The sequence below is a fragment of the Halictus rubicundus genome, chromosome 14, assembly GCF_050948215.1.
Source record: "Halictus rubicundus isolate RS-2024b chromosome 14, iyHalRubi1_principal, whole genome shotgun sequence".
Taxonomy (NCBI): domain Eukaryota; kingdom Metazoa; phylum Arthropoda; class Insecta; order Hymenoptera; family Halictidae; genus Halictus; species Halictus rubicundus.
Genome location: NC_135162.1, coordinates 10909069 through 10929157, shown reverse-complemented (window position 1 = coordinate 10929157; position 20089 = coordinate 10909069). Strand labels below are relative to the sequence as shown.

Genomic DNA, 20089 nt, shown 5'->3' with positions numbered 1-20089 from the left:
TTCACGTGCCTCAACTTTTCGTCCTTGTATGAGAATATTTTTCGCTTGAAAAGGGCTCATTCGAAAGAGGAAGGTTAGAGTACAATTAATATAGGCACAGTAATCGGTAAATGTTTCACCGGCGGTTGTTATGACAAAACCGACCGGCAGCGTTCGTGAATAGGATGTTTCGGTCGCTTCACAGTCGACTACGGACATACATACAACTTAATCGTGGTAACATAGAGACGTACGGAACGGGAGGCGTGAGTCGAATTCGAATTAGCGATCGGCGCTTGCGATGCAGTCTGGTTCGTTTGGAAGACCGGAGTCGAGATTGCTACGAGGTTTGCGCCCCGTCAGCTTCACCGTTCCCAACGTAGGACACGCACACGTCGCTTTGCATCGTAACCGTGGAGCGCAATCATTCGCGCAAATTGATCCGTGTACGAGATAAATACCAATCGACATATGGGACTCGCTCCGTGAAAATGCAAATGCCCAAGGATACTCGCGAATATGGTAATCGCGCGTAGTAGACGCGCCGCGACGGCAGAAGAAATAAACACGTCGAGCGAACGTAGAAAACTACTTATCAAGAACCTACTATTGGATCACATTTTTATACGAAGTTGCAGAAATGAACTATAGGAAAAGACAAATTCTTTACATATCTCGTTTTGATTAACTTCCTTTTACGTAAATTCTTATTATATCATTCTGATAAGAATTTTTCTTTTCCTATGGTTCGTTTCATGTAAAGATATATTTAAAGAATTATTTTCTGTAGTATCCATGTGGAGACACTTATTATTAGGAAAAAGAAAATCCGATTCAATCTAAGCACCAATAGGTGGCTCAATTTACGAAACTAACCTTCGTTTAATGTATAGTGGAAATATTGAATAATTTTCTTAACATTCTGTTTGATATTATTGCATTTTCTGGTAAGCAAATGTCGCGGAGATGCTCGTACGTTAAGTTTCGAACGAGAACGTCTACGGATTCGACAATTGCGGGCACCGTCGCGTGAGTAAATTGAGTCACGTATAGGATAAGGTGGAACTATATTATATGAAGTCGATGGCGCGGCGATGCAGCGGAGTGTCTCCTCTTCCTAGATACGATTGTTCGAATTGCACGAAAACTGCAACTTCCGAAGACAACATTCGGTTTCCTTTGGAATATTACGTCACAACGATAGTCTAACTTGGTCGACAACAGCTCCTATCGGTTCATCGAATATGCGGCACTGGTGCCGTCAAAATGAAAGTCAACAGCCGCGATTCACTTTGGGATCCGCATGCATGCGTAAATTTGGTAAACCAATTTCGAAGCGAATTTCAAATTCAGCCTGGGACAGGCGAAAATAGATGAAAATGAAATATCGAACACAGTTTGCGGGACGCGTCGCATTTTATATTCCATTATATTCTCTAATATTCGAAAATTAGAAACGTTGATGTGCATTCAAAATCGCAAGCAGTCTTTTTCTTTTTTAATTGAAACATTTTCAATTGCTGACAGTTTACATTACCTACGCGTTCCTCTTTTTCCTGTACTTAATTTCCCACGGTACAAAATATCCTTGTGGAAGCAATTTCGTTGCGAAGCAGCCTTAATCTTCGGTGTGTACGTGGCTTTGTGTCTGGAGTGGAGTTACTCCGAACTGTCATGGTTGTTATGCGCAGAGGTGGAAGAATACGCGGTATCTGAGCATGCGCGCAGCCAGTATAGTGTCGTTCGTATCAGGAAAGAACGGGTGGCTCGTGAACGGGCGTCCTAACCTATACAGTTTCCTTTAGAACAGTATCGCATTATTTGTTTCGCTTTTTCGTCAAGTATGCTGCAATGGACAGAGGAATCGGTGATCACGTTTATAAACCTTTACAAGGAAAAACATTGCTTGTGGGATCGAAAATATGGCGAAGACAATACAATAAGGATTCGAAACGCTGCCTGGACTTGGATAGTGAGGAAGTTAAGTAAAATGTATAAACAGAAAGTGACGGCTTTGGAATGTAAGCAGAAAATTAAATGTCTTTTGGGAAAGTGGCGGAGAGAAAAAATGAAAATTGATACTGCACGAGGTAGGTTAGGCTGAAATTCACTTGTCCTCGGAACGCTGGAAATTGTGCTCTTTTTTAGTCACGATGTTGTAGAAAAGTATTAGTGTATTAAATACAGGGATTGATAACAGTTTGCCATGAACAAACTATACACTCGACAATGTATATTGTTTTTGTGATAGCAGGTATAATCAGGTATGCATCGTTGTATTCAGAACATCAATAGTACCTAATTTCTGAAGATGTAGACAAATAATACATTTTTTAAAAATATTTTTAGAAGATTCAATGAAAACGTGGGAAGAAACGGATTTACACTGTACGGATTGTTTAACACATGTGAACAATTTAATTTTATGCATACAGATGTAATTACATTACATTTGTTTATTTATGTACAGGGTGCCCCATGTTTAAACTGCCAAACTTTGTCAGTATGATCTATGGGTCTAAAGAAGAAAGACATATCCGGTTGTTTAACGCTTCATTAAAAAGTTCTGGACTCTGATATTTAAGTACGCATAGTTTTATGCGGGTTGTCTTTACTGTCTGCAGCTATTAAATTAATACTAACTATTACAGGTTACCCTTACCTGACCAACAATCATTTTATCAACACTATTTCCCTGGCACTGTATATTACCGACACAATTTCCCCAACACTGTATTTCGCCGACACGTTTAGATCATTGACAATCATTTCACCGAGAATGCTCCATCGACCCAGACCTAACCCAGTAATATTGATTATTCCTGTTTCTGCATTTATTGTACAGGAAGCCATTAATGGAAATTTTTGGTTATCCACGCTGTCGGTGAGTAAATATTCTCTATGAAAACAGATATTAAATTTTCTTCATTAAGATCAGTTAATGTATATGACACATATCTCTTTTACAAATAAGTATAATTTATATAGCCACAGTAATTGGGTCCCTTCCCCTATAGCTTTTTTGCGCACATACTGATTTCAATGAAATTTTCTGTATATAACTATACAAACACCTACGAAAGAAATGTATCATAATAAAAGAAACTCCAGTCTAGGCTCTGATGTTCCGAGGTGTATTTTTACAGCATCCCCATTTTGTCCGTTTCGCTGCAAATGCTCATAAAATCGTTTCAGAGTATGAAAATGTTTGTCGATGTAAATATATCCGAAATATTAAATCGTTTTGTTTTCACGAGAATTGTGTTTAAATTCGCGATGACGGGGGAAACGGAATGGTGTTTCTCTTCAGCAAACCGTCGCGATTTTCCCCCAGTCTGCCATTCTGTCCGCAAATCCGCTCTCACGACGCACTGGCTGCGCTTAAGAACACTCGTCCCGACACACATACTTACTTACCCCTGGAGCACCGACGCTGCAGAGGTGCATTCCTCAAACCCTCGTTCCTCGACAACCACCGTCACACTTGACACGTGAAAAAGAGAAAAAAAAAACGCTCCCTTATACAGTATTCATACTTTTTGAAAACACGACGTGGTTGTTCGTCGACTGCAAGTGTAAAGAATAAATTGTAAATAAACTGTGGCGCGGTTGGCCGCTGTTCGAGTAGAATATTTAATTCAGTCGACCGACGCTTACGATTAAAAAATTAATCCAAATTAATTAACCCTCCAACAGGCGGTTCCTGGGTCTATTCTGACCCAGATCATCAAAATACATACAAAATTTCTCTTAGGTAGAGTATTGAAAAAAAATTATTTCTCCTACAATCACAGATATAAAGTGTTACTCGTACACCTTGCATTTTTAATATTTTTCTTTCAACGTTGACGTAGAAAGTGTACACAACCGTCGTGCCTAAAAAATCACTCAGTTTTCAACGATCATAAAGTGCACGTGAAATATTTCAAACATTCCAGAGTTATTGTGGGTCTGTAACATTTATTATCATTTCTTTAAGGCGAGGGTGCTAAATCTGATTGGCCTCTTTATGGTCCGTTATCCTTTCTCGAGAACGCAGCTTATGATCTATGGAAAACGAAAGTCGTTATGGTAAGTATGTACGTTGGTTGTTTGAGCGATATCTGACAGTCAAATAACAGTTATTAAACTTATCGATTAACGCATAACAATTTACTTGGCAAACACGCCGAATGCAACTAAAAACAAATTTTGTTCGACTTTAGTAGTGGTATGAATTGGCTTACGAATAACTAAAATTGACAAGTTACGATGAAAGATTGAACAAGCTTTTTTAACTGAAATAAAATTGGTGCACTAACGTTAATTGGTATACTATATTCGTAGCCTATGAGTCGTACGAGAAAGAAGACGAAAAAGAACCAAGGATTCGCGAGATCAGCTATAAATATGGCGCCAGACAGTACATGTGGGAAGAGTATTACTGCGACACGGATAATCGCGACCAAAAAAGCTGTAGAAAGGCCAAGAAATAGTTATGTCACTCGAAAAAGCGTGGAACAAAATACGATTGACGGTGAGACGGAGGACGTTACGATTCCAGAAGAAAACACAGAGACACCGGCAATTAAACGAACCGCAAAAAGGCCGAAAATTGTGAACGTGAACATTATCCACAAACGAACTCCCGAAATCCATAATAGTGCAACGACTCCGGGTAACACCCCGTTGGACTTATGTCAAACCCCCGCGCAAGACGAGTGCCAAAGTTTCGGCACGTTTGTTGCAAACAAGTTGAGAAAATACTCGTCCTGCGCGCGCAATGCTGTTGAACACGCGATCAGCGACATACTCTACAACGCTGACATTGGCTGCTACGATCGCCTTAATTCATCGTCCGCCGTCACGACGCAGACGGAGACGCCGCCTGTGATTGTTCAAGAGTGTCCGGAGACAATGGAGTTGTACGAACTGGTTAAAAGTGAAGAAATTAGCGACCTGGATGACGATTGTATACAGCACGCTGAGGTGCAGCGGCGCTGAGACTTTTCGATCGAGTTCATGTTCAACAAGACTCTTCCGAATGAAAAATCCAGACCAAGTACTATACGAAAGTCGGTGTAACAAGAACGTGTGTAGATATTTTTCGGCGAGAATTGAGAGGCGGAGCGGAAGTATCGTCAGTTTAACCGTGAAAGGTTAAGTCAATACTTATTTTAGGATGTCCCACGATGTTTGCTCGAATGTTTTCGGTCACCATATAGTTAATGGGTAATAGGTTCGTTCATTACTGGTGCCTAAGTACCAACAACTAAGACGTAACCCGGACCAAGCGAGAGAGCGAGAACAGAAGAAAGATTTTTTAGAAATTTAGAAAAGAACGAAATATACGCCGCGTTTATATAAAACTTTTAGTATTACTAAATTTTAGTAGTACGCATTTTAAAAATTTTTATTAATGTTTGACTGTTTAAACGTATACTAATTGTTAGTATGAAAAACAATATATATAGCAAAGCAAATAAATAAAACATTTTTATTATTATTTTCTTTATATGTGACAAGGTTTATTACTGCACCATTTCTGTTCATATTTTCCTCGTTGAAGACGTGTACGATTACAGTGACGGACACGTTTGTTTTGTTTGATCGGTAGAAATATAAACATTTAAATTTTTTAGTAGGCATCCTCTTCCGAAATGACCTTGCAACAACCTAGCAGACGACTTTTTGGTTGTGTATAGCCCCGCAGCGTAATAATTACCGTATACATGGGACCGGTTCGCGATAGCAGTTTACTCCGGCCGTAAATATTCCCCTTGTGTATTACGTGTATCAATTGCGATATGCGAAATGGGGAAGAATGGACGGGAATCGAACGTGTTTCGATTCCCCGTGTACGGGCGTCGCGTCGCGTCGCGTCGCGTCGGTGTGCATGTGCGCACAGTATGTCGTTGTTCTCTCGCGAAATTGGAACGTTTCACCGCGGCGAGGCCATTGCAATTTTCATCGATACGATCTGACCATCGACCGTGAAGCCGGGCCCGTTTCCTGTCCGGAATCGTCGAACCGATTTCGACCGGTCGCCGGTCGCCGTCGGTCGTCGGGGCACGTGCTACCGCCATTTTCTCCCTCTCTTCTGGGTACCTTCACTATTTCCTCCGTTTTTTTCTCCCCTCCCCCTCCCCCGCCCCTAACCTCGGTTCCCTCGCATACGTATACGTATTATTCCCCGGTATTTTTCAATCTTTCGCATCTTCCTCGTTCGCCTCGTTCCAACGGGCTCTCCGACGTTTATTATCGCCGTTTTCATCATCCCAGTTGATTTAGCGGGACACTTCGTCCGTAAACTCCGCCATTCTTCCGTAATCAACGGACCGATCCCTTATTTAGGAGTATTGTTCCGCGGTTGAAACACTCGGGCTCGACTTAATGACGCTTTGTGATTGATAAGCAACCGCGGGCTAGTCGTAAATTGTTCAAATGGAATACTTGTAATTGGCGAGCGACGCTGTTCAACGGATCTGTGAAGTCACTCGGACTTTTTAATTTGTCGCGTAATGAAAGCATTGTCGTGACAGTTACTTTGTTCGTGTGCGGTTGGTATTGGTAGGCATACGGGGTGTCCCAAAAATCTTGTACTTCCTAGAAAGAGATAATTTCTGGTTTTGCGTGCGGCAATGACGTTATTATTATCGTGGAAAGACTTAGCGCAGACAATATTACGTTTAATTACAATTTTCTGCGGACGAGTGGATACTCGTTGATTCGCAGACAGCGGCGTGCACCAAGAAGACAGGTCTCTGGCCCAGTATCACGTGGTTCCCCCGTCAGAATAGGCGGACCGTTATTCTTTTTAATTATTCGCTGCCCACTCGCGAACATGAAAGGATCCTCGAGGATTCGCGATGCAATTAGGAAGGCTCACCGCCGGTTCGCTGTAATTAAAATTATTTGCTCCTTACGCCGTTGAATCCGAAGCTGAAACCAAGCCGGAATTTCTCTCTTCCGGTTTTGTGCTTCTCGGTCTTTTTATTTGTTTCGTTTTCCCTTTCTCGGCGAGTCCGGAGAGAGAGAGAGAGAGAAAAAAACAGACAATCTCGTTAGGAAAGATAAATAATGAACCGGCCCCGTACCCTCGATAAGGGTGAAATGTGAGTTCTATCCGACTATGGCTGCGCGATTCAATTTGGCGGACGGTAATTGCGCGCGATTTATCTGCTCGGTTGGTTATGCGTGGACAGTTCAATTGCGCTGGCAGACTGCGAGCGGGCAACCATCATCGCGTACCGCTGACACGCGTTCACCTAAGTCAACGAAATTACGTGCTGTTCTCGGGCAGACTTCATTTCGGGGCCGTGGGCCAACTCCGTTTCGAGGCCTACTAAGAAACTTCTCTGGAATACTTATTAAAAGAACAACTTGTTTTCATTTACAAATTCACCTGCTGAGTATAAAAAAAAAAACACGGTCGGTTTATTCGTCGAGAGATGCACAGGTATAGCAACAAATTCGAATATCGGTCAACGAGCATATCCATCGTGTATCACTCGTCGGGGTATAATCTGAAATGTAATTAACATTCCTGGTTTTCATTTGCGGCGGGTATTCACCGGCGGAGATGTATTTTCTTTGTAAATGTACAGCGGCATGCGGCGTTTGTTTAATAAATGGAATTAATAACGTTGCACGCGAAAGGAAGCAAGGATGCGGAAGATTATCCGAATGCTAGGTGCAATTACACTTTTATATATCACGCATGGAGTCTAATTCATGAAATTGGTGTCGCGGGTTCCAGTGGAACAACAATGTAACTCGGAAAGAAAACAAGCTCGAATGTTTTTAATTCTTCGAACTTTGAACTAATATTCTTGTTCAATGTTGTAGCAAAGTGCACAATTTGTTCTCCGATCCAACGGAGTCGGCGCAAAATTTATTCTTCAATCTACGGTTCATCAAAAAATAGACTACAGAGCACGATCACAACAACAGTGGCGACAGTGACGACCACAAGAATGACAGCGACCATAACACGGCCGCGACCTCAGCAGCGACGACGGCGAAGAGCACAACAACAACGACCGTGACACGACCGCAGTAATCACGCTCATAACGTTCGCAACAGACAACAACAACAACAACCTCGAGACGCGGAGGAACGCGATCGTAGGAAGTCTACCGAGGGAAAAGCACCTCTAAGCGGCTGGTTGAACGAATGCAAGCGTTAAGGCAATCGAGCAAGAAGTTAATCAAGCTGTCGACTTCGCACGGCCACGGCCTGCCGCCCATGGCCAGGCGAGGAGGCGAGGGAGAAAGTGAATTCATTAATTTCGTTGCGTACACGCGAATAACCGAGTTCCGGCAACAAGTACGTAATAGACGTCACAGTCCATTTTGACGCCGCTGCGCAGCGCCGCGCCGCTGCCGAAGGTCGGCCTCGTTTCCTTTTTACTGACGACCAGTTCGTCGATTAACTGAACGGTCGGCACTTGCATACACGGTGGACCGAAATTTGCGACACTGACCTGAAAAGGGACTAATCGATGAAGCGACGGAAAGCGTTTCACAAAAAATATGTAACCGCTCAAGCCATAGAGCGGCGAAAAGGTTGAGCAGAAATTCATTTAATTCATTTCATTATTTCGAGGCGCTGTCCCACATTTGTATCGGAGAATTTCGAGCAGCTGGCCCGTCCCCCGTTTCACGAACACACCCCTCGAAGGGGGTCGATGGGGTTGAGTCGGGCCCCCCTATCCGATGGCCGGGGGATTAAAATGGAGCAGCGCGGTTGATGCGCATGCATTATGCAGTTAAACGGAACGTAAATACAACCCCCCGGACGGGTTTTGACCACCCGACGGGATTCGTTCGGGCGGCTCGTAACTATAAATATAGTCGACGACACGCAGGACTTCCGACGGTGAAAAAGGGACGAAAAGGACGGGCCGCGATTCTTCGGAAAGTAGGCTCGTCAAAGCCGCGCCGCGCCATATTTGGCCGGGATCGTCGATCTTCCTCCAGCTTGTCAAGCTTCTTCTAGCTCGTGCTCGCTCGTCCGGCGACCCACGAACGTTTTGCTATTTTTCTTGCCGTTTTATGGTCACAGATCGCCGGTTTAAAAACGGCACGGCGGACGAGTTTCCATACACACTTTTCTAGAATTTCGCTCGACTCTGACCAGGCAGAAAAAATGTTGTTCATTTCACGCAACGGCAAAGCTTACCGATTCTTCCACCATCAGAATTCACAAGGGGGAACGTAAACAATCAATGTTTCGTCTGGTTATAACCCTTTACAGCCATGAAATTTCAAATCGATACTCGGAGGATCCGGGTTCATCGAACCCATCCCCACGGAAGCTGCAGCACAAACAGCGGCTAGGAACCCCCAAAATATTCACCCTAGCAGAATCACGGACACACGCCGGTATTATGGTGTGCTCTTGTCCATGGGGATAGGCACCCTCGGAGTCGCGGGACACGAGACGAGACGGGACGAGGCGAAACGAAGTCCCCTTTAGCGGCAGCCGGATTATACAAGAGGACATTCATCGACGTAAGAGCGAAATTTCAGCCGAGCTCCCCCGCTGCAATCGCGCCGATTCGCCCGCAAATTGGTTTATCGTGTTCCCGGTGACGCGCGATCGAATGGAAACAAAATGTCCGCCGCTTCGGGAAAAAGAGCTGCTCGAGTGCTCCTCCTATTGGCCGATCGATCAATCATTCGCGAGCCTGGCAATCGACAACGACTTGTAGACACGTGACGCTTCGAGTAAGCAAAAACTTAAACGATTCGCGATCATCCCGTGATCTGCGACTGATTAATGGGACTTAGTCCTTGAAAATCCTGTCGAATACAGGACAAACAACCGGGCATCGCGATATTATACAGACAGGGACAAGTTTTCTCTAAACGACGTCTTGTGAACAGCTTGCATTGAGTTGCGTAAATGTGTCTTTTATTTATGTTATTAATATGGTTAACTCAATTGCCAATTCGTCTGTAAAAAGTTTCGATCGTCGGTTGAATCGAGCACCGTTTAACACCGAATATCCGGGGTGTAGCAGTCGATATCGGAAAGAGAAGCCGGAGAGTCTCCCGTTCCGTATCCGCGAGTGTAATTGCTGTTCCGAGATAACGCGTTGCCCTATTGCTGCCTGGAATTCCACGGGGTTCATTTGCGAACCGTTTACAACAGAGAAACACGCCGGCGCGTACGCGAAGACCGACCGCGGTCATATAAATAAAGAACGGGGCAAATGTAATTACGAAATTACTTTACGCGCTCCGAGCCATTGTTCCAGGAAAGTTTTTCACGGGGAATTCACCGGCGTTTGTTCCGAGTCCTGAAAGGTAACACTTTCATTCGGAGTCGCAGCCTTATAAGGAGGGAGCGTCAATTGTCGGACTTTAATCGTAATTAGATCTTGCGAGGTGATAGTCTAACGGATTCCTAATCGCGCGTTTGAATGCAATTACAGTGTTTACTCGATATATGTCTGGCAACGGACATATATCGGCCAGAAGATACTATTCTTTGATCCACGCGACCTTACACTCCCCGGCGGTCTCTCAAGGTCAAGGTCTCTCGAGCTGCTTGGCCCCTCGCGGGGTATACCCCGCGGTGGGGATAATTCCGCGACGTTTATCATCGAGGCCTCGGCGACATATATAGAGAATTATGTCGAAGTACAGTAAATTTGGGAGTAGAGACGAAGGTAAGCTTAGGAGCAGTTGGTAGATATTATCTTTGTCGAACTCGACCGTAAAATTAAATGTATCTTTCTATCGTCACCTCCGAAAAACTCGTTCAAATCGAAGTGGTACGATTGAAATCGTTCCGTTGCCGAGATCAGTTTCTTACGGTTGTTCTTGATCATCTTAACTGGCTGAAATGCATTACATCCCGTAAGACGATTGCTTAAACGCGTTTCCCCGACGGCTCGCTGCCGTCTCGTTCTTGACACGAATTAGTTAACACATTTCGCAGCGGTCACAAGAGCCGGCTCATTTTTCACTCTACGCAAGTCTCCACAATTATTCCAGCGTGACATGCTGCTCGATTACAGTGGCACAATATCAATACACGGTCTGAGTCACGTCGCATTCTCGCCTGTGTCACCGAGACACAATCTTATCTGCTGGATAAAGTTTCTTGCTCGAATGCTGTTCATAATCCTTTGTCATAACTTACCTCTAAAATGTTTTCACTTCTCTCTCCGTTATTTTCTCCCGACACAATTTACTCTTTCAAACTTCCGTTTACGATTCTCATGGATCAAATATGTCCATCAGTGCGGAAAATTGAACTCTACTGTAGCAAAGAATCTATGGCTAAACTTCGCCTTGGCAACCCAGAAATTTTCAACTGTTTTTCATAGAATCCCGTAGATTTTGGTAAGAAAATGCCAAAAAGCCAAGTTTTAATGTCAGGAATTCGCTGAAGTAACAAGACAGGGTGTAACGCAATTAGTCGTCCGACACTCGAAGATGAAGACGTTCATCACCGAGTCCCCGGAAGTTTCTCTGGAAGACGGAGCGGAGGTGAATCCGAGGAGGCTGTTATTTCGCGGGGGGGGGGGGGAGGGGCAGGACGTTAAACGCCATGCATTTCAAAGATGGTTTCATTAGACGGGGCCGTGCGAGAATCGGAAAGTTAAAAAAGTTCTAGGTGTAGACTTAAGCTGTAGCGAATTAACGTGCAAACGAGGGTGCGCGCGCGCATCAGAAACCGGGCGATCGGGCCTCGTTAACATTGCAAATTCCTTACGGCGCGGCCACTTTTTACGAAGCTATTTTATTTCACTCTGCAATGCAAATTCCGGCCCGGCCACCCTCCCGATACACACCCCTCGCTCGCGAGTCTCCCGTAAGGAGACCGTACCGCGAACGTCTCCGGCTGGATATCTCACTTCGCCGTCTGGGAACACTGTTCCCCGCACACTTTTTGCACCCGTACCTTTTTCCGTGCCCTTCTACATCGTCCCCCCTCACCCTCCTCCCTCGCCGCTGTTTAATTTCACAGCATTACGCTCTCCGGGCAAAAATCGCACTTCGCGCAAAAATCAAACACGCGACGGAATTTTCGCCACGCCGCCGTTCGAATCGCCGGCGAATTTGTTTCTTGATTGCTGCCGATCGCCGGACCAGGGGAATTGAGGGGAATACAGTTTTACCCTCTCCCCGCCACTACTAGGAATAACATTAATTTTCGCGATTCTGCGGCAATGGTCAGGGTTTTATGTATTCTGGGTGGAACAGAAAAAGTAAACCAGGGTATCAGAAGAAGAGCAGTAAGACGAGAAAATATTGCTGTGCGCGTCATTGTAACCTGACGGAAGAGCGCTAATTGCTGGGTAGCAGCGTTACTAATTTCGCGTGTTTCGATAAATGACTCAATTAAAACTGTAAACGTAAGCGCGCGGACTTTATCGGCGCGCGAAACTCCTGGAGCTCGCAGACAGTGCATCCGTACCTGGAAACTAATTGTCTGGCGATATTTAATTAGGCACACGCGAAGCAATTACGACCGGGAATGGAACGCAATTGCGTAGTTCCACGGTAAGCTGAACCGATTCGCTCGGCGTTTTGTCCCTTCGAGTGTCGAGGACATTTACGCAAACGCGAATCAAATTTGCAAGTATTCGCGATGAAAATTCGCGAGAGATCGCGTCAGATAAAGAAAGCGCCGGTCCCGATTGTGTGCAAATCACACGCCACCGGCTGTCATGCCGAGCAACACGCGTCTCGCGAGATGTATCGCTCCGCGGAATGCTCCCCGCCATCTTTGCTGGCTCCGTTGACGACATGCACGCGCGCGCAAAAATTTGTCAAAAATTTCTCGGCCGACCCGACTAGCAATCTTTCTTTTGGCGCGCTTGCGCAAATCCTCGCCGAATTCTTATTTTCAATTCTAATAATAATTCTGAAAATATAGTTAATATAAGCACAGTAACTGGTAGCCCCTTAGTAATTGGGTCCTATTTGTGTTGTAAAATTGACAAGACAGAATTTATTCAGCTTCCCCGCAATTTTGCTAACGGTATATTCTTGCACGGAGGAATTTATTTAACAATTTCGAGTGGAAGCGTCTCCGTAATTTCATTAATTATAAAATGAATACCGTGAAACCGGTCGTTCGAGCGTGGTGCGATTAGCATTAAATCCAACACCGATGACTGTGTTGAACAACAAAGACGAATGGAGGTTAATTGTCAGTGGTATCGAACGGAAGCAATTAAAAAGAAAAGGAAAGCCGTTATTCATGACTCGGCAACAAAAAGGCACATCATCGATTCAACTTTTACTTCTCCGTTTCGCGTGGAACATTGCCGCGGGGCCCGTTGAAAGTGCAACAAAGGAGCAAACATTCTATTAAATTCGCTCGTCTTTCGAGCGCTCGCTTCCTGGTCATTTAGCCGCAATATTTATTATCTGGGTTACTAATTAAAGCGTGCGGATCCGCAACTGGGGTCCCCGGTTTTCGCTTCCGCCGTCTTCCTCTCTGTCCTCAGCCCCGTTCCTCTGCCACGAACCGGTCACGTGATAATAAAATAGACTCGGCTCTTCATTTTGCTTATTATTTATTCCGGTCCGAGGAGATGCGGATCGCATGCCACTGTATCGCGGCTCGTGAGAACCGTGGCTCGTCACTCTGACATGTGGAAAGGGGAAAAGTTAACAGTCCGAGAAGGATCCAAGGTGCGTCTACCGTCGGGCATTAATTAAACTGCGTGCTCGCTAATTGCACCAGACTTCGAGCCACTCCTGATCGATTCGCGATAGGATCTGTTGTAACAAGGTGTAATGGCCACAGTTTCACAACGCTCTAAAATGTCTGAAACGGTTGGTGGAGAAGTAGGAGGTCATACGAAGGTCACCACGTATTATTACAAGCTGTTTGTCAACAGATTTCAAAGATACGTTTCGCGGGCACTTTGGGAACCCCTGGTGGGACCGAAATGAACTCGGCAGGGTACGAGCACGTCCAAACATTCGTGTTCGGTTGGCAGCCGTGAAGGCAACGCGATTAGGACTAACGAAACTCAATAGATGTCGCCCGAACTCGGAAAGACGCAAACTGTCTCAAACAACTTGACTTCCCTATTCCCCCCGGGCGCACCCCCGCGCAAACACAGCGCTCGCGACACTTCGTTCCGTGCCCTTAATTAGCACGCCGGGAAATTAATTAGCCCTTCCGCCGCGGCGCAGCTAGACGCACTTTTCACCAGCGACTTTTGCGCCAGTTCCTCGTGTGTATCTTTTTCCTGATCCGTGTTTTCCGCTATGGCTACCTTGTCACGGACAAAAATGGAATAACCACGCCATGGGATCCGTAACTTTCGCCGTGGCGATTCGAAGGTGCGATTAATTGTCCGATGTAATTTCGAACAAATTAATCGGTTAAAATAAAGGGGTTTAATATTTTCTCGTGAAACCGCAAAACATTCTTCACGCGAAGCACGGTGGTGTTGGCGCACATGTTGAGACGGAGAGAATTTCCGCAACACAAAAGACGACAGACTCTATAAAATGCAGACAGTGTATTACTATAAATAATACTGTTCCTCGCTGTGCCCCCCGTATACCATTACGTAAATCACGACGGTTAAATTCTTTGCATCATCGGCCCGCGATGTTCTTAACCCCATTCGCGGCCGAGGTCAGAGGCAAAGATCTTGATTTATCTTGCAGAAATCTTCTCGGTTGTGATGGAAATGCGTCGCGTCTATTACTGCGTCGGGACATGAATAATGCAATGCCGCGTGAAGCAGAAGCTGCGCATGTATTCGATTCTCAAAGGGAGATTCGACAATGTATGTGGCGCAGTTATTAAACGCTAGACACTGTGAATTAAAAGTTGCATCGCTTCGTCCTAGCGCTTCGAAGGAAACAAGTAAAAATATTTTCAAATAATTATCTCGTCTCTCGTATCAATGGAAATGATATTTGAAATGTTCATTTCATTTCATAAGTGTACGGCAGAGTTGCTCAACATGCCTATTAGCGGGCAAAAGGGCGCCCGCCGATGCCCGTGGGCACAGCCAAGGGCACAGCCAAGGGCGAGTGACTCACCGGAGTGGGGGTAGGCACAGCCGTAACTGTGACAATGCGTGTGACAAACACATGCAGCTTGCCCGCGGGGGCGTGGCTTTGTGCCCGCCGCCCGTACTAACAACAATCCCGCAGCATCTATTTTGTGGATTCTAAAACAAACTCTAGATAAAAATGTACGAAATCTTAATATCTTAATGAGGGGATTGAAACAAGTTTCCGCTGCACAGCGGCTTTCTAAGTGTTCCCATTACCAATGCGGATCAGACATTTTCGGCGAGCAAAAATTCACACGTAACTAATGAAAATCTAGATAATATTCATCGCTCCGGTTCCCGTGGGCAAAAGAAACCCGGAAAAAACGGCTGCTCGACAACCGTGACACTGTATGATGTTACGCCCGCGTCTCGGCCCGTAACTACGCGACCGCCGCGCATAGTGTGTTTCACTGAATCATCCTCTACGCTTTGATACTTAGAACCAGTCATTAACGCGTTTTCATATCGTTACACACCCGACCGCTTCATCAGATACGCGAAGTGCCGTTTAAATCGATATCAGGCACGAACTGTGAAACACGAACGATCCTTTTGTCGGTCTTCGGGATCACGCGCACTGATGTAATCATCATTATGAACCGGTGAAATCGCGGCTTAGTCTGCCACTTCCGTAATTTGCAACGAAAAACCTTGGCGGGTTCGATAAAGATCATTTTCCCTCGGTATGCTCGTTTCTGTCTTTTTTTAGATCCACTGAACAGGTAGCGATGCTGTAATCTGTGGGTCGTGGGCTAAACTTTTCCTCGGGGGACCGCAAATGTCGGACGTTTTTTTCTATAATCCCGTAGATTTTGACGAGGATTTGTCAAAAATCCAAGTTTTAACGCTAGGAATTTTCTGGTTCGAGAATTATGATTACTTTACTACGAGAGATCAATGGCTGTCAACGTGGCAGCAGAGTTAGAAAAAAGGTGATCTTGATTATGCGCTCGAGCACCGATGCTCGATGCAGATGCGTTGCGTCTCTGGTTCCGCGCAGGAAATGTTTGGTTAGGTCAGATGGCTCCGATACGGAGATACACGTGTGCAGGTGTTCCATGGATATTACCTGACTGTTCACGAGTCCGGCCAGCAGTTCTTGACTCATCACGCGATTCTCGTGGGTTCGTTGCGAATCATTTTAAACGCATTTGTTCTGATTACGGCTGCCCACAGCTGCACGGTTCGCTAATTCCCAGCTTCTACTCATTACAGCTCTTTTCGCTTGTCTGAGCGAATCGTGACAAATATTAATTAAGAAGAATATTTCTACAAGCTAGTTTTACCAATTGTGAGATCTCGATTTCTTTAACTATTCTTTGTTTTTTTTTTTTTTTATTAAAGTAAGTTGAAAAATGCTCTAAATCGTATTAACGTTCGGCATTAAGGACTGCAATTGATCGGAAGTTTCCGGAGACCAGTATTCCGCAATCTGTATCGTTATGTTTTCTTTCCCGCCGTGGCTTCATTTGCAATTCAGTATGCAGCTGATTCCTCCGGCGTCCCCTTCGAACGCTTTTTAGCGTGACTTGTCTTTCACCGGATCGGGCAGGTGCAAATTATTACATTAGTATTCCCCGAACTATCGTCCCGAACCGCTGCGACGTTGTCTCGACGGTGTCTAGCAATTTGATCTCATAATGTGAGTATGCTCTCACCGAAAACCCGCGATTAAACCTTGATGATGAACCACGTCGTTGCAATTTGATTAATGAACGGCGCGTCAAATATTTTCGGAAAATTTACGCAGAATTTACGCGCTTGTGACAAAATTGGTAGGATTGAAAGAAATTCAGAATGATACATTCAACTTGCTGGAAGCCCAATATGAAATAAATTCTTCCCGGAATAAAATTTTATTCGTGACTCTTATTAAATTTTGCCCGGTGGGCCGGAGCTCGAGAAAAAAAAATGAAAGTCCATCGTATGAAACCGCAGCGACGTCCATATCGATTTCGAACAAGGTTCCAATAAATCAGCGACCAGTTTCGCGCACCACCAACATACCATACGTTCCCAGGCATGGACGATCACGAGATCCAGTCGACGGTGGAGTCGATCCTCGGGCCCGGGGTGAAGGTGGTCGATTGCGAAAAGAAGTCCAGCGTGAGAGAGGAGGAAGTGTTGCTGATAAACGGCGTGCCGATTCCTCTCGAGGGACCGGATGGCGTTGCCATTCGCGAGGCCATGATAACCGGCCAGGTGCCACCGTGCGATCTGCTCAATCAGATCCTCGTTAAGGCGGGAATCCTCAGGTATCGTCGTGGATACTCCTCGCTTCGACCTAATATAGCAAACACATGCTCCTGTAACAACTGTATCTCTTCTGCTGATATTATCCTCGGTCATTTTCAAAATATCTTTCTTTCCTTTTCTTTTTTTTTTTTTTTTGTTCATTATCCCGTTAAAGAAACGTTGCAATCTTTCGCTTCGCTTGCATTAGTGACTGGTTCCAAGGGGGGTCCCCTCAGCGGCGGGGATACAATTTGGACAGTTACGGTAGAGACCTTCGCGACAGTTACGGAGAGAATTGAATCGTAGCGCAAGGGGGGGGGGGGTAGAAAAGGTCGAGGTTGACGGTTTGAGGACACATCCACGACGATACTTGCTAACTAGGAATAATTGCGAAGGGCTCCGGTACGGCTCGAGACATCCTTGAGCGTAAAATCGTCCATCGTGACGAAAGAGGAGGTGACCGTGGCACGGGGCGGAAAGGTCGTCGACGAGAGGAGCCGCGAGACCAAGGAAAACAATTACTACGCCTCGTCGACCAGCGAAATATGGGAGCCGGTGGGAATCGTCCACCGTCCTAGAAACATCAAACCGTTCGACAGCTCGGACGAGTCCAGGCCGAACTCGAACGCCAGCTCGGACCAAGGTTACACCACCAACACCAGCAGCAATCACGTGTTACGCGAACACGGCGGTGGCTCCTCCGCGGCGGGCTGTCCGATTTGCGAGGATAACGATCCCGATTGCGCGCGTAGGTGTCTAGGAGGACTCGCAGGATTGGGGACCAAGACGCCCGTGCAGGCAGCCAACTCCGCGGTAAGCCATTTCCCATTCTGTTTATCCCAGCTGTTTGCAAACAACCGAAGCTGCTCCCGGGTGAGTAATTACTTTTTGAAAAATTATGGGCTCAAAGTTATGGGGTAACGCAGTGTTACATGTTACCCCCTGCGGGAGTGGATGGGGGAGCCAAAGTCGGGGGCAAGATTAAGTGGGTCAAAAACTTTTCGAAAATTGAGAATATGTGAAAATAGGAACCGTAGCCGAAAGAGATAGCGGTTGGAAATTCCCTGATGACAAGATCGATGGATTTCGCGCACCCTCTATCAGCAGAGGTTTTCTTCGGCATCTCTGCTTCTGCGTATTCTCCGTCGTCTCTTTCACTGGTTTCACACTAAGTTCAGCCTGTTTGTACAAGCCGTATACTAACATAGCCGACAGGCCTCGGCTGTCCTTCTGCATTCTATGGGAGCGAATAGCGCGAGATAGGGAACCGCTTTGGCGAAACGAGTTGCCGCGTAAGTTGCCATATAAGCTGCTTTGTCGGCTGCTTCGCACGGAAAGTTATCACCCTTGCTCGCCGACTTTAGGTCACTCCGGATCCCGGAGACGATCGCAGCACACCTTTCCTTTTCCAGTGTACACGTAATAACTCTCGAACGGATGAGTAGGTGACTCGAGGATCAATATGTTATGTCGGAGGATTGCATAAGATTGGAGGAACTGTGAAACGAAAAGAGACAATTGCTTGGAGTAACTCGTAATAAAATAAACAATTGACGGAACATTGCGCACGCCAGAGCGCGCCGCTACAGAGGACTTTTTGCACACGAAATAAATGGATCGCGTAAATGCAATATTTCAACGAAGTACCAACGCAAACGAACCGAAAGTTGTTCCAGTCAGACGATTGAGTTAGCCAGCAGAGGCCGTCCATGCCGAGAAAATCAATCAATTAAAATATTCCGTCGTGATCGATTAATTGCCGTCCAGGTTTGTCGGTTCGCTTCTACCCAATCAACGCGCGACGGGAGAAAAAAAAAAAGGAAATATTTCTGCGAGTATTTCAGATTTCCGCGCGAGAACAGGGCTCAGCTCATTATTCAATATGTCGGACACGTAGCGTGTACACTCGGACGCGAGCGTACAATCGACAGATTGTCTCGTTTCCTTGTGATCGTACTAACAAGCATAATTGTTCTGACAAACTGTTTGCCTGTCGTCGACTAGCTTCTGTGCGAAAAATTAATTTGTTATACTTTGTTCAATGGAACTGTCGATACGTTACACGCACACGTGGACGTTCCCTAAAAATCCAGGCTTATTGTTGTACGGTCCTTCGAATGAAATTATAAGTTTAGGCGTTCAAATGACTACTTTTTCGATGTCCCTGCCGCGATAAGACTTTAATCGTGCAACTCGAACCAAGTAAATCTCGCGGGGGAACCGCGAATTTATTGTTGCGTTCTCGAGGGGAAAATTCACGATAAGAAAGTTAACGATATTATATTATTTACATTCAGGCGCGCGTGCGGCGTATGAAACTTTTACGCCCGTAAACTTTCCTTTCCGCGGCTTCCACGGAAAAGTACACTCGCCGGGAACTCTCTTGCAGATACATTGCAGCGAACTTTCATAGTCCGGAAATTCCTTTTCGCGCGGTGCAAATTGAAAAATTGCGCCGGCCCGCGTTCCGTAATCTCGCGAGCGCGTTATGCCGTCGCGTCGCAATTTCGTAAAATTTACAACTTCCATCGGCACCTGCGGAGTTCCCGCCACTATTCTACGCTTAGCAGTCTTGCGATTACAAAATATCTCCAACAGAAATTTTCTCGCTCACAGAGTATGAGTATAGCCATGCGCCACGACGTTGATTGATACCAACCGCAGCGGACCTGTGCTCGGTGATTTCGATGCTCGGTAAGGCACAGTGTTCGCGTGGAACGTCTTTTAAAAATCAATTACGAATCAAAAGGTTCCGACGGCAATCTGTTGCAACTTGTTCCACCAAATTATTGAAAGTCTTCGTGATCAGATATTCCAAACGATAATAAGTCTCCCATGTGAAT

General features: G+C 45.5%; 2 protein-coding genes across 3 annotated transcripts in view; both read left to right on the top strand.

Annotated features, from left to right (window-relative positions):
* LOC143360990 (uncharacterized) overlaps positions 1 to 20089 on the top strand; it is a 334034-nt gene that overhangs the window by 80066 nt on the left and 233879 nt on the right. The gene's annotated exons all lie outside the window — the stretch shown is intronic.
* Positions 1415 to 5473, top strand: LOC143361035 (uncharacterized). Its single transcript, XM_076800276.1, has 3 exons — positions 1415 to 2069; positions 3959 to 4050; positions 4306 to 5473. The coding sequence occupies exons 1-3, from the start codon at positions 1823 to 1825 to the stop codon at positions 4960 to 4962; spliced, it is 996 nt and encodes a 331-aa protein (XP_076656391.1). The 5' UTR covers positions 1415 to 1822; the 3' UTR covers positions 4963 to 5473.

What these genes read in the sequence shown, in the direction of transcription:
- LOC143361035 (XM_076800276.1), top strand. Translation starts at nt 1,823, where the DNA reads ATGCTGCAATGGACAGAGGAATCGGTGATCACGTTTATAAACCTTTAC. An exon ending in GAAAATTGATACTGCACGAG is followed by an intron (nt 2,070 to 3,958) that starts GTAGGTTAGGCT and finishes CATTTCTTTAAG; the next exon opens with GCGAGGGTGCTAAATCTGAT. An exon ending in GGAAAACGAAAGTCGTTATG is followed by an intron (nt 4,051 to 4,305) that starts GTAAGTATGTAC and finishes CTATATTCGTAG; the next exon opens with CCTATGAGTCGTACGAGAAA.